This window comes from Cherax quadricarinatus, chromosome 10 (genome assembly GCF_038502225.1).
Source record: "Cherax quadricarinatus isolate ZL_2023a chromosome 10, ASM3850222v1, whole genome shotgun sequence".
Lineage (NCBI taxonomy): Eukaryota > Metazoa > Arthropoda > Malacostraca > Decapoda > Parastacidae > Cherax > Cherax quadricarinatus.
In genome coordinates, this window is record NC_091301.1 from 48,671,535 (window position 1) to 48,684,258 (window position 12,724).

Genomic DNA, 12,724 nt, shown 5'->3' on the forward strand with positions numbered 1-12,724 from the left:
TTGAACTGGAGAAGATGACCGATCAAGCTGATTTTCAGGACAGAAACATTGCAGAACAGGATCCTCCAAGGGAAACCACGGTTGAAGGACTCAGCAGAATACAAGAGGGTGTTCCTAGACTGAGACAGAACACAAACAGAATGACAGCAGCTAAGGGAGAGGACACAAAAGCAAAACAAGCAAGAGAGAGAGACAAGGACAGAATCAGCAGAGGACAACCAGAGCAGGGCAGAGCAACAAGAGCAAGCATGCACAGAACCATCCCCAGAAACCTACAACCAGTCATGCTATCCCAACAGAAACCACAACCCACACCCACAGCTCCAACTCAACACTTCGCTATAGAATCCCACACTACACTGCCAGGTCTCCCACCCTCACAGACCCCCAAAACTCAGTGTTGGAGAGGAAACTAATGGTATGGTACACCAACGCTGATGGAATAGCAAATAAGTGGGAGGAGTGGCACGAAAGAGTCAAAGAGGAATCACCGGACATCATAGCTCTCACAGAAACCAAGCTCACAGGTATGATAACAGATGCCATCTTTCCAACAGGATATCAGATCCTGAAGAAAGACAGAGGGAACAGGTGGAATGAAGGAGTGGCAATGCTGGTCAAAAACTGATGGGAGTTTGATGAGCTGGAGAGATGAGAGACTGGAGAAGCAAGAGATTAAATAGTAGGAAAGCTTCAGTCTGGAGGTCCCAAGGTGGTAGCTGCAGTGATGTATAATCCACTACAGAACGGCAGGAGGCCGAGGCAAGAGTATGATGAGAGTACTAGAGCAGTGGTTCATACACTGATACACAGTGGTTGATACACAGTGGCAAGAAGGTCTCACACAAGCGGGCAAAGCTACTGATCATGGGTGACTGAATTCAAACACACACGAAATACAACACAAGGAGTTCACAGTGAATGAAAGCACGTCTAACCGAGACTGACTACAAGGTGAGGGTCTTTGTTAGGTCTACACAAACAACACGAAGTGGGGAAAATTGGCGCATGCAAAAAAAAAAAAAGAAAAAAAATGGTGCAGCATGCGAAAATTGGAGTGGCTGTGTTTGTTCGGCACCTGATTATGTGTTTGTAACCAGATGCAAAAATTTAGCGGAATTTTTGGTCATGAACCAATTTGTTCGTGTTCAGAAGCGTTCGTGACTATTGTCGTTTTGACTAAGAAAGAGTTCTGACTACGTAGGCGAAACGTTTCAGTCAACAGTAAAGGCACCCAAGTGTTACGCATGTGTCTCTCTCTTCAACTTGTCGGTTCACTCTTCATCTTCTCGGTATTAAATACCATTTTCTACATACCTGTTTTTTTTTTTTTGGAAAGAATTTTAGCTGTCATCACTATACAATTATGCCACCTTAAATAGGACTGGGATTAAATACAGGATATATTCAAGCATAATTCTGGGGTTTGAGATAGTGGCAGTTTGGAGAGATATGTTATATATCTTTATAAATGCTTCTAAACTGTTGTATCTGGGCGCCTCTGCAGAAACAGTGAATATGTATGTGAGGTGAAAGTGTTGAATGATGATGAAAGTATTTTCTTTTTGGATCACCCTGCCTCGGTGGGAGACGACCGACTTGTTGAAAAATAAATGAAAGATGTATTATGTTTTCCTCATATGATTTAGCAGATTGTGTTATCCAGACGTTTCTTGAATCTTAACGTGTAGATTCGGGAAGGGGCTGACGTCAGTGCTGATGGTATCGACCCCGTGTTCCGGCAGTACCTGGCTCCGCTACATGATAGAGGGAGCCACTGGCTTTTTCATAGGCTCTAACTACAATGATACATTACTCTACAATGCCGGTGAGTAAGCATTGTCGAGCTTTAGTCTGTATGATTTATTCTCTTGTATGTATGTGATTACTATATGAAACAATTCAAATCCCCAGAAAATGAGATACATGCATAATTTAAACCATTACTAAACGAGACGTATCGTCAGTCTTAATAGAGCTAGAAAATCATAAAATATAGCAGAGAGATGTCAGGTGTGACACAGGACGGCAGGTTAAGGTCATTTGTAGGAAATGAGTCGACGAGACCATTCGTTGAATGTGTGAGGGAGGTCGGATATGAGAAGCTTAAGCCTAATATGGGACAGTAAGTCTACTGATGAAAGTTAAGACACATGTGCAACATCTGGTTACATTTATTGTAGACGTTTCGCCTTCCAGTGGCTTTATCAATAGAGATTCTAGGACATAATTAGAAGATAGTAGAACTATATACAAAGGATGAGGTAATCAGTACCTCAGCCTTGGAGTTGGTGTGGAGAGCACCGTGGTCGTAGAGATTCTGAAGCACAGGCAAAGACACTGGCGCTTATATAGGCGTCAGTGGATAGGGACGTGTAGCAGACGAGGGCATAGTCACTGGTAGGCGGGATTCCCCAGTGGAAATAAGTCATACCCAAAGGGCTGGGTTAGTTGTAGTAGTCATGAAGAAGGTCTGTAGGTCAACTACAGTGCTCCTCCATTCTTGTGTCACCTGATTATGTCACGCTGATTAACATTTTGGGGACTGTACTTAATTTATAACTACCAGGAAATAAGTATATTTACATGTGATTGAATAAATAGGGCTGATGATCTAATGTAAATAAAGGGTGGGCAACTTGGTTGTTATTTTTGTAAATAAGCCTCTGTATCAGTTATAAATAAGGATGGTCACGTGTTTTAGTGATTGAAGGTCTGTTGAAAAATCAAGGAATGTTTTGTGACAGTTTGTTATTGTTGGAAAGTTTGTAAATATTAAAATTAAGGGAAGTTAAAAATAATGTTTGATAGGGAAAGGCTGCAAATAAGTCATTTTATATACATGTTAAGTGAGAAAATTATATTTTGTAATTCCCATTGTCCTTTTAAATATGTAAATATTTTGGCTTGCGTTTTGTTGCTTACTTGAAGTTTTGTATTGATTAACGTATTTAACAATTTTAATGTTAATTTCTGGAAAATATCAAAATGTATTCTAAAATTATAACAAAATATCGGCAATTTTAATGTGTGTGAAAGAGATAAACGTTTGTAGCAAATTTATTTGAAGTGCACGTATTATACTGTGTGATGATGGTGGGGTTGTGATGATGGTGGGGTTGTGATGATGGAGGGGTTGTGATAATGGATGGGGTTGTGATGATGGTGGGGTTGTGATGATGGATGGGGTTGTGATGATGGGTGGGGTTGTGATGAGGGATGGGGTTATGATGATGGATGGGGTTGTGATGATGGGTGGGGTTGTGATGAGGGATGGGGTTATGATGATGGATGGGGTTGTGATGATGGGTGGGGTTGTGATGATGGTGGGGTTGTGATGATGGATGGGGTTGTGATGATGGATGGGGTTGTGATGATGGTGGGGTTGTGATGATAGGTGTGGTTGTGATGATGGTGGGGTTGTGATGATGGTGGGGTTGTGATAATGGATGGGGTTGTAATGATGGTGGGGTTGTGATGATAGGTGTGGTTGTGATGATGGTGGGGTTGTGATGATTGGTGTGGTTGTGATGATGGTGGGGTTGTGATGATGGTGGGGTTGTGATAATGGATGGGGTTGTGATGATGGTGGGGTTGTGATGATGGGTGTGGTTGTGATGATGGTGGGGTTGTGATGATGGTGGGGTTGTGATAATGGATGGGGTTGTGATGATGGTGGGGTTGTGATGATGGATGGGGTTGTGATGATGGGTGTGGTTGTGATGAGGGATGGGGTTATGATGATGGATGGGGTTGTGATGATGGGTGGGGTTGTGATGAGGGATGGGGTTATGATGATGGATGGGGTTGTGATGATGGGTGGGGTTGTGATGAGGGATGGGGTTATGATGATGGATGGGGTTGTGATGATGGGTGGGGTTGTGATGATGGATGGGGTTGTGATGATGGGTGGGGTTGTTATGATGGATGGGGTTGTGATGATGGATGGAGTTGTGATGATGGATGGGGTTGTGATGATGGGTGTGGTTGTGATGATGGATGGGGTTGTGATGATGGGTGTGGTTGTGATGATGGATGGGGTTGTCATGATGGATGGGGTTGTGATGATGGGTGGGGTTGTTATGATGGATGGGGTTGTGATGAAGGATGGTGTTGTGATGATGGGTGGGGTTGTGATGATGGATGGGGTTCTGATGATGGGTGGGGTTGTGATGATAGGTGTGGTTGTGATGAGGGATGGGGTTATGATGATGGATGGGGTTGTGATGATGGGTGGGGTTGTGATGATGGATGGGGATCTGAAGATGGGTGGGGTTGCGATGATGGATGGGGTTGTGATGATGGGTGTGGTTGTGATGAGGGATGGGGTTATGATGATGGATGGGGTTATGATGATGGGTGGGGTTGTGATGATGGATGGGGTTCTGATGATGGGTGGGGTTGTGATGATGGATGGGGTTGTGATGATGGGTGTGGTTGTGATGAGGGATGGGGTTATGATGATGGATGGGATTGTGATGATGGGTGGGGTTGTGATGATGGATGGGGTTCTGATGATGGGTGGGGTTGTGATGATAGGTGTGGTTGTGATGAGGGACGGGGTTATGATGATGGATTGGGTTCTGATGATGGGTGGGGTTGTGATGATGGATGGGGTTGTGATGATGGGTGTGGTTGTGATGAGGGATGGGGTTATGATGATGGATGGGGTTGTGATGATGGGTGGGGTTGTGATGATGGATGGGGTTCTGATGATGGGTGGGGTTGTGATGATAGGTGTGGTTGTGATGAGGGATGGGGTTATGATGATGGATGGGGTTGTGATGATGGGTGGGGTTGTGATGATGGATGGGGTTGTGATGATAGGTGGGGTTGTGATGAGGGATGGGGTTATGATGATGGATGGGGTTGTGATGATGGGTGGGGTTGTGATGATGGATGGGGTTCTGATGATGGGTGGGGTTGTGATGATGCATGGGGTTGTGATGATGGATGGGGTTGTGATGATGGGTGGGGTTGTGATGATGGATGGGGTTGTGACGATGGATGGTGTTGTGATGATGGATGGGGTTGTGATGATGGGTAGGGTTGTGATGATGGGTGGGGTTGTGATGATGGGTGGTGTTGTGATGATGGATGGGGTTGTGATGATGGATGGGGTTGTGATGATGGATGGTGTTGTGATGATGGATGGGGATGTGATGATGGATGGGGTTGTGATGATGGGATGGGTTGTGATGATGGATGGTGTTGTGATGATGGATGGGGTTGTGATGATGGATGGGGTTGTGATGATGGGTGTTGTGATGATGGATGGGGTTGTGATGATGGATGGGGTTGTGATGATGGATGGGGTTGTGATGATGGATGGGGTTGTGATGATGGGTAGGGTTGTGATTATGGGTGAGGTTGTGATGATGGATAGGGGTGTGATGATAGATAGGGTTGTGATGATGGGTGGGGTTGTGATAATGGATGGGGTTGTGATGATGGGTGGGGTTGTGATGATGGATGGGGTTGTGATGATGGATGGTGTTGTGATTATGGGTAGGGTAGTGATGATGGATGGGGTTGTGATGACGGATGGGCTTGTGATGATGGGTGGGGTTGTGATGATGGGTGGGGTTGTGATGATGGGTGGTGTTGTGATGACGGATGGTGTTGTGATTATGGGTAGGTTTGTGATGATGGATGGGGTTATGATGATGGATGGGGTTGTGATGATGGGTGGGGTTGTGATGATGGATGGGGTTGTGATTATAGGTAGGATTGTGATCATGGATGGGGTTGTGATGATGGGTGGGGTTGTGATTATAGGTGGGGTTGTGATGATGGATGGGGTTGTGATGATGGGTGGGGTTGTGATGATGGATGGGGTTGTGATTATGAGTAGGGTTGTGATGATGGATGGGGTTGTGATGATGAATGGGGATGTGATGATGGATGGGGTTGTGATGATGGGTGGGGTTGTGATGATGGATGGGGTTGTGATGATGGATGGGGTTGTGATGATGGATGGGGTTGTGATTATGAGTAGGGCTTTGATGATGGATGGGTTTGTGATGATGGATGGGGTTGTGATGATGGATGGGGTTGTGACGATGGATGGGGTTGTGATGATAGGTGTGGTTGTGATGAGGGATGGGGTTATGATGATGGATGGGGTTGTGATGATGGGTGGGGTTGTGATGATAGGTGTGGTTGTGATGAGGGATGGGGTTATGATGATGGATGGGGTTGTGATGATGGGTGGGGTTGTGATGATGGATGGGGTTGTGATGATGGGTGGGGTTGTGATTAGGGATGTGGTTATGATGATGGATGGGGTTGTGATGATGGGTGGGGTTGTGATGATGGATGGGGTTGTGATGATGGGTGGGGTTGTGATGATGGATGGGGTTGTGATGATGGATGGGGTTGTGATGATGGGTGGGGTTGTGATGATGGATGGGGTTGTGATGATGGGTGGGGTTGTGATGATGGATGGGGTTGTGATGATGGATGGTGTTGTGATGATGGATGGGGTTGTGATGATGGGTAGGGTTGTGATGATGGGTGGGGTTGTGATGATGGGTGGTGTTGTGATGATGGATGGGGTTGTAATGATGGATGGGGTTGTGATGATGGATGGTGTTGTGATGATGGATGGGGATGTGATGATGGATGGGGTTGTGATGATGGGTTGGGTTGTGATGATGGATGGTGTTGTGATGATGGATGGGGTTGTGATGATGGATGGGGTTGTGATGATGGGTGGAATTGTGATGATGGGTGGAGTTGTGATGATGGATGGGGTTGTGATGATGGATGGGGTTGTGATGATGGATGGGGTTGTGATGATGGGTAGGGTTGTGATTATGGGTGAGGTTGTGATGATGGATAGGGGTGTGATGATGGATAGGGTTGTGATGATGGGTGGGGTTGTGATAATGGATGGGGTTGTGATGATGGGTGGGGTTGTGATGATGGATGGGGTTGTGACGATGGATGGTGTTGTGATTATGGGTAGGGTAGTGATGATGGATGGGGTTGTGATGACGGATGGGCTTGTGATGATGGGTGGGGTTGTGATGATGGGTGGGGTTGTGATGTTGGGTGGTGTTGTGATGACGGATGGTGTTGTGATTATGGGTAGGGTTGTGATGATGGATGGGGTTATGATGATGGATGGGGTTGTGATGATGGGTGGGGTTGTGATGATGGATGGGGTTGTGATTATAGGTAGGATTGTGATCATGGATGGGGTTGTGATGATGGGTGGGGTTTTGATTATAGGTGGGGTTGTGATGATGGATGGGGTTGTGATGATGGGTGGGGTTGTGATGATGGATTGGGTTGTGATTATGAGTAGGGTTGTGATGATGGATGGGGTTGTGATGATGAATGGGGATGTGATGATGGATGGGGTTGTGATGATGGGTGGGGTTGTGATGATGGATGGGGTTGTGATGATGGATGGGGTTGTGATGATGGATGGGGTTGTGATTATGAGTAGGGTTTTGATGATGGATGGGGTTGTGATGATGGATGGGGTTGTGATGATGGATGGGGTTGTGATGATGGATGGGGCTGCGATGATGGATGGGGTTGTGACGATGGATGGGGTTGTGATGATGGATGTGTTTGTGATGGATGGGGTTGTGATAATGGATGGGGTTGTGATGATTGATGAGGTTGTGATTGTGGAGTTGTGATGATGGATGGGGTAGTGATGATGTATGGGGTTGTGATGATGAATGGGGTTTTGATGATGGATGGGACTGTGATGATGGATGGGGGTGTGATGATGGATGGGGATTTGATGACGGATGGGGTTGTGATGATGGATGGGGCTGCGATGATGGATGGGGTTGTGACGATGGATGGGGTTGTGATGATGGATGTGGTTGTGATGGATGGGGTTGTGATAATGGATGGGGTTGTGATGATTGATGAGGTTGTGATGATGGATGGGGCTGCGATGATGGATGGGGTTGTGACGATGGATGGGGTTGTGATGATGCATGTGGTTGTGATGGATGGGTTTGTGATAATGGATGGGGTTGTGATGATTGATGAGGTTGTGGTGATGGATGGTGTTGTGGTGATGGATGGTGTTGTGATGATGGATGGTGTTGTGATGATGGATGGGGTTGTGATGATGGATGGGGTTGTGATGATGGATGGGGCTGCGATGATGGATGGGGTTGTGACGATGGATGGGGTTGTGATGATGGATGTGGTTGTGATGGATGGGGTTGTGGTAATGGATGGGGTTGCGATGATTGATGAGGTTGTGATGATGGATGGGGCTGCGATGATGTATGGGGTTGTGACGATGGATGGGTTTGTGATAATGGATGGGGTTGTGATGATTGATGAGGTTGTGGTGATGGATGGTGTTGTGGTGATGGATGGTGTTGTGATGATGGATGGTGTTGTGATGATGGATGGGTTGTGATGATGGATGGGGTTGTGATGATGAATGGGGTTGTGATGATGGAAGGGGTTGTGATGATGGAAGGGGTTTTGGTGATGGATGGGGTTGCGATGATGGATGGGGTTGTGATGATGGAAGTGGTTGTGATGATGGAAGGGGTTGTGATGATGGAAGGGGTTGTGATGATGGAATGGGTTTTGGTGATGGATGGGGTTGTGATGATGGAATGGGTTGTGATAATGGAAGGGGTTGTGATGATGGAAGGGGTTGTGATGATGGAAGGGGTTGTGATGATGGAAGGCGTTGTGATGATGGAAGGGGTTGTGATGATGGAAGGGGAAGCCTGTGATCCTGGATAACTACATCTCTTTGTGCCATTATTTTGTTACCATAACCAATATTGTACAGATTTAGGAGACCAGTGAGCCAAATAAAGCAGCGTGTTTATAAGTTCTTAAATGTAGATTACATAAAAGAAAAAAACATACCATGGGTGGGGATTGAACTCGTGGTGAGTGAGTTTACAATCGTGTCATTACAATTTCGTGAGTCGTAGAATACATTACTGTAATTGTGTTTTCTAAAATGTACGTTTAATGTATCTAATGCTCGTTCTACCCATATTGTTATGTTTATATTTGGAAATTGTTGTAGCTTCATAGCTGTATAGCCCTTGTGGCTTAGTGCTTCTTTTTGATTATAATAATAAATATAGCATCATACTGGGTATCGAACTGCAGCCGGACGTTGTAATCCAGAAAGTTTAGTAATGTCTGACCTTCAGTAGCAAGTGATATTGAGACGAAATATTTTAGGAAGTGTAACTGAATTCAACTCTGATACGATTTGTTGTTGTTGGAATGCAGCGGAAATGAGTTCTGACAATTAAAATATTCTGGTTCTTCAGAATCATTTTGGAGAGAATACTGGAGATGCTAAAGCTCCAGAGTGTTGAGTCTGTCATATGTACTATGATTTTAGACACATGCGTTATTCATATCATGAAGGCTTCAGGAATATCTGTTTCCTAACATGGAGATCAATGGTCCTCTTTGTATACTTACTGATATCACCAGTAAGTGATCCTATACAGAACTGGTTTCTGCAGTGCTGGTAAGTTTTGGTGTAGCTGGTTCCTTAATTAATGGTGGCCGCGGGAACTGGTTGCCACCCTAATATTGTTTCCTTGAATGTTGGAGCCATAGTGTTGGTCACACAGCTGTCAGGAAGAACTATATACTTGGTGGAAGATGTGGAGGGAGCGCCCTTTTTATCCAGAGATGCAAGTTAGTGGTAACTAGCTTCACAATGACATGTCGGAAATATTCACATTCCTTTCCGAGAAAGTGTGCACTGGAGATTCTATAAACCCTTAGGGAGCAACCAGTGGTGACACACAGCTTTGTTGTGGAATATTGGTATGAGTAGACGTTAATGAGTTGTCTCTATTATTGAACTTCCTCTAAATTTTAAATATCAGTCTGTCGCCACATGTGTGTAGAAAAACATCAAAGGTGGACGGTTGTCCTTTCCCCCTCTAGCGTGAATTTCACGATGGGCTCGACTTGTTGTTGTTGGTGTTTAGAACATAAGAACATAAGAAAGCACACTACAGCAGGCTTACTGACCCATGGGAGGCAGGTCCAAGTCACTTTCCGGCTTAAACCAATGACCCACCTAGTCAGGTCAGGTCACATCCACTTAAGGAAGGAGCATGCCATCAGACCTATTAGCACAAGCTAGTCAGGTCCAACTTACACCCACCCACACGCACTCATGTATTTATCCAACGTATTTTTAAAACTTCACACAGTATTAGCTTCTATGACGGTACTTTCTTATATCTTTCCTGAATCTGAACTCTTCCTGCTTAAAACGATTGCTGCGAGTCCTGTCTTGGTTAGATATTTTTAGCACGCTATATACATTCTCTTTATTTATTCTTGTTTTCCATTTATACACCTCAGTCATATCCCTCCTAACTCTATGCTTTTCTAGAGAGTGCAAATTCAGAACCCTCAGTCTCACCTTATAGGGAAGATTTCTGATACATGGGATCAACTTTGTCATCATCCTTTGTACGTTTTTCAGTGCATTTATATCCATTCTGTAATACGGTGACCAGAACTGTGCGACATAATCTAAATGAGGCCTAAACAAAGATATATAGAGTTGAAGAATAATCTGAGGACTCCTATTATTTATGCTCCTTAATATGAAGCCAAGGATTCTGTTAGCTTTATTGCGAACACTTATGCACTGTTGTCTTGGTTTTAGATTACTGCTATCCAGAACTCCCAAATCCTTTTCGCAGTCAGTAATATTAAGATCTACATTATTGAGTTTATATGTGGCATGGTTATTAGATTAAACTGCATCTGCCACTTTTCCGAACACTGTATTAGTCTATTTAAATCTTCCTGGAGTGCTCTAATGTTCTCATTAGAATGAGTTAGGCGACTTATTTTGGTGTCATCGGCAAACTTGCTTATGTCGCTATTATCAGTGTCGATTACTGAAATTCTGAACAACAACGGGCCCAACACTGACCCCTGTGGAACACCACTCGTGACGCGCCCCCACTCTGATTTCTCCCCATTGATGCAAACTTTCTGCTGCCTATCTGTCAGCCATGCCTCTACCCAGGAAAAAATTTCCCCTCCTATTCTGGGTGCCTTAATTTTCCTCAATAGCCTCTGATGTGGAACTCTATCACAAGCCTTACCGAAGTCCATATGCACAAAATCATATTCATTACTATGATCTACCTCCTCAAATACCTTGGTGAAAAAAGTTAGTAAACTGAGACAGGAACGCCCCTTTGTAAAACAGTGTTGAGATTCATTAATCAATTTATGCCTTTCAAGATGGCTACGAATTGCCTCGCAATTATTGATTCCATAAATGTTATTCTCAGACTTCAACGTTGCAAAACTGAACAGAGTAGCTTAACATTGTGTCTTCAGGTTTCCTTGGGGAGAAGGTAATGGAGAGCGGAAGGACAATATTGCAGAGGACCCACGGTGCCTCCTTATACCCCACCTATATCTACGATCTGCAGGACCGCTATGAGGAGGTAAACTCCAGCCTGCCGACCATTCTCCTCCTTCGTGATCCAGCCAGGTGAGTCTTAATCCCGGAAGGATTAAGGGCCCTGACTTAAGCTTCATTAGTTTCATAGTAGATCCGCCCTGATTCTAGTACCTATTTTCAGCCTCGGAAACTAGTAACATTCTGCAGAAGGATTTATGAATTCTCAATCTTGGGTCTTATATTCTTTTATTATGCGAACAGAAAATTTCTCTTAGTTCCAGACCAACTCACCTTTTCATAATCACTTAGTGTCGTGTTTACTCTTTACTATACGATAAACGCCCTCGTTTACACTTACAGTAATAAAAAGAGTCGGTAATAATGGAATAAGGGAGTCTATAAACAAATGATCATATAGAATTATTAACATTTCCCGACCTTTAGAACCATCATCTCTTATTGGAAACTGCTGAACCTTGCGGGAAGTAACAAACATCTGGATGAAATACCATTGTCAAGGTTCCAGAGTCCAGGTTCGTATTCTTTACTCTTCAGTTGTTCTAAATACTTTCTTGTCTGATAAAGAATTATTGTAACTTTTTTCATACATTAAGTTAATTTAACATATTTTAAAAATAGGATATGTAACCCAACCTTGGAAATTATTTCTCAAAAGACTTTCATGAGTTCGTGGGTGAAGCCACTTCATTGTGGGAGGAGCTGGCAGCAGACCGACTCTTGTGGTGTACTGGTCCGCTCTACGTCATCCATTATGAGGACCTAGTACACAACCCTTTGTACCACCTGCGCCGCCTGCTGCACTTCCTCAGGTAACACATCTCTCTACCTACATAGAATCTGGTCACAATTTGTGTTCCTTAATATTTTCTCAAATTTCTTAAAGTAAATAAATAAATTAGATAAACTTATCTTTTTATCATTAATATTGTTTTGTTATGTTTTCCAAATTTATTTTCTTTGTAATTTTATACACCCATAGGTTACAACATCCAATGTATAAATACAGTTACTCTCTTCATTACTCCCGCCTTCCACTCTGTTATCCTAAATTTCACGACATCTCTACCTCAACAATTTTTATAATCTACCACGGGCACCGTATCAGACATAGCTTATATAAGCTTTGCATGACAGGCCTTTGACCACCTCACATGCATCATCGTGAAAGGTTCGGGTTTTATATGTTCACCATGAAGTTTAATCTCGCCTTTATATGCCTTCTGCTAATCGTTTATTTTTATAGTTCCTTGATAACTTGAGAAATCACGCAAGCGCTTTTAAGTTCATGGT

General features: G+C 44.0%; 1 protein-coding gene across 1 annotated transcript in view; it reads left to right on the forward strand.

The window, feature by feature from the left end:
- Nucleotides 1-12,724, forward strand: part of LOC128706414 (sialate:O-sulfotransferase 1-like) — a 40,755-nt gene that overhangs the window by 604 nt on the left and 27,427 nt on the right. Inside the window, exons 2-5 of the mRNA XM_070083831.1 lie at nt 1,692-1,828; nt 11,347-11,503; nt 11,858-11,946; nt 12,090-12,243. Coding sequence (XP_069939932.1) covers nt 1,692-1,828; nt 11,347-11,503; nt 11,858-11,946; nt 12,090-12,243 — 537 coding nt within the window. The remainder of the gene's footprint in view (nt 1-1,691; nt 1,829-11,346; nt 11,504-11,857; nt 11,947-12,089; nt 12,244-12,724) is intronic.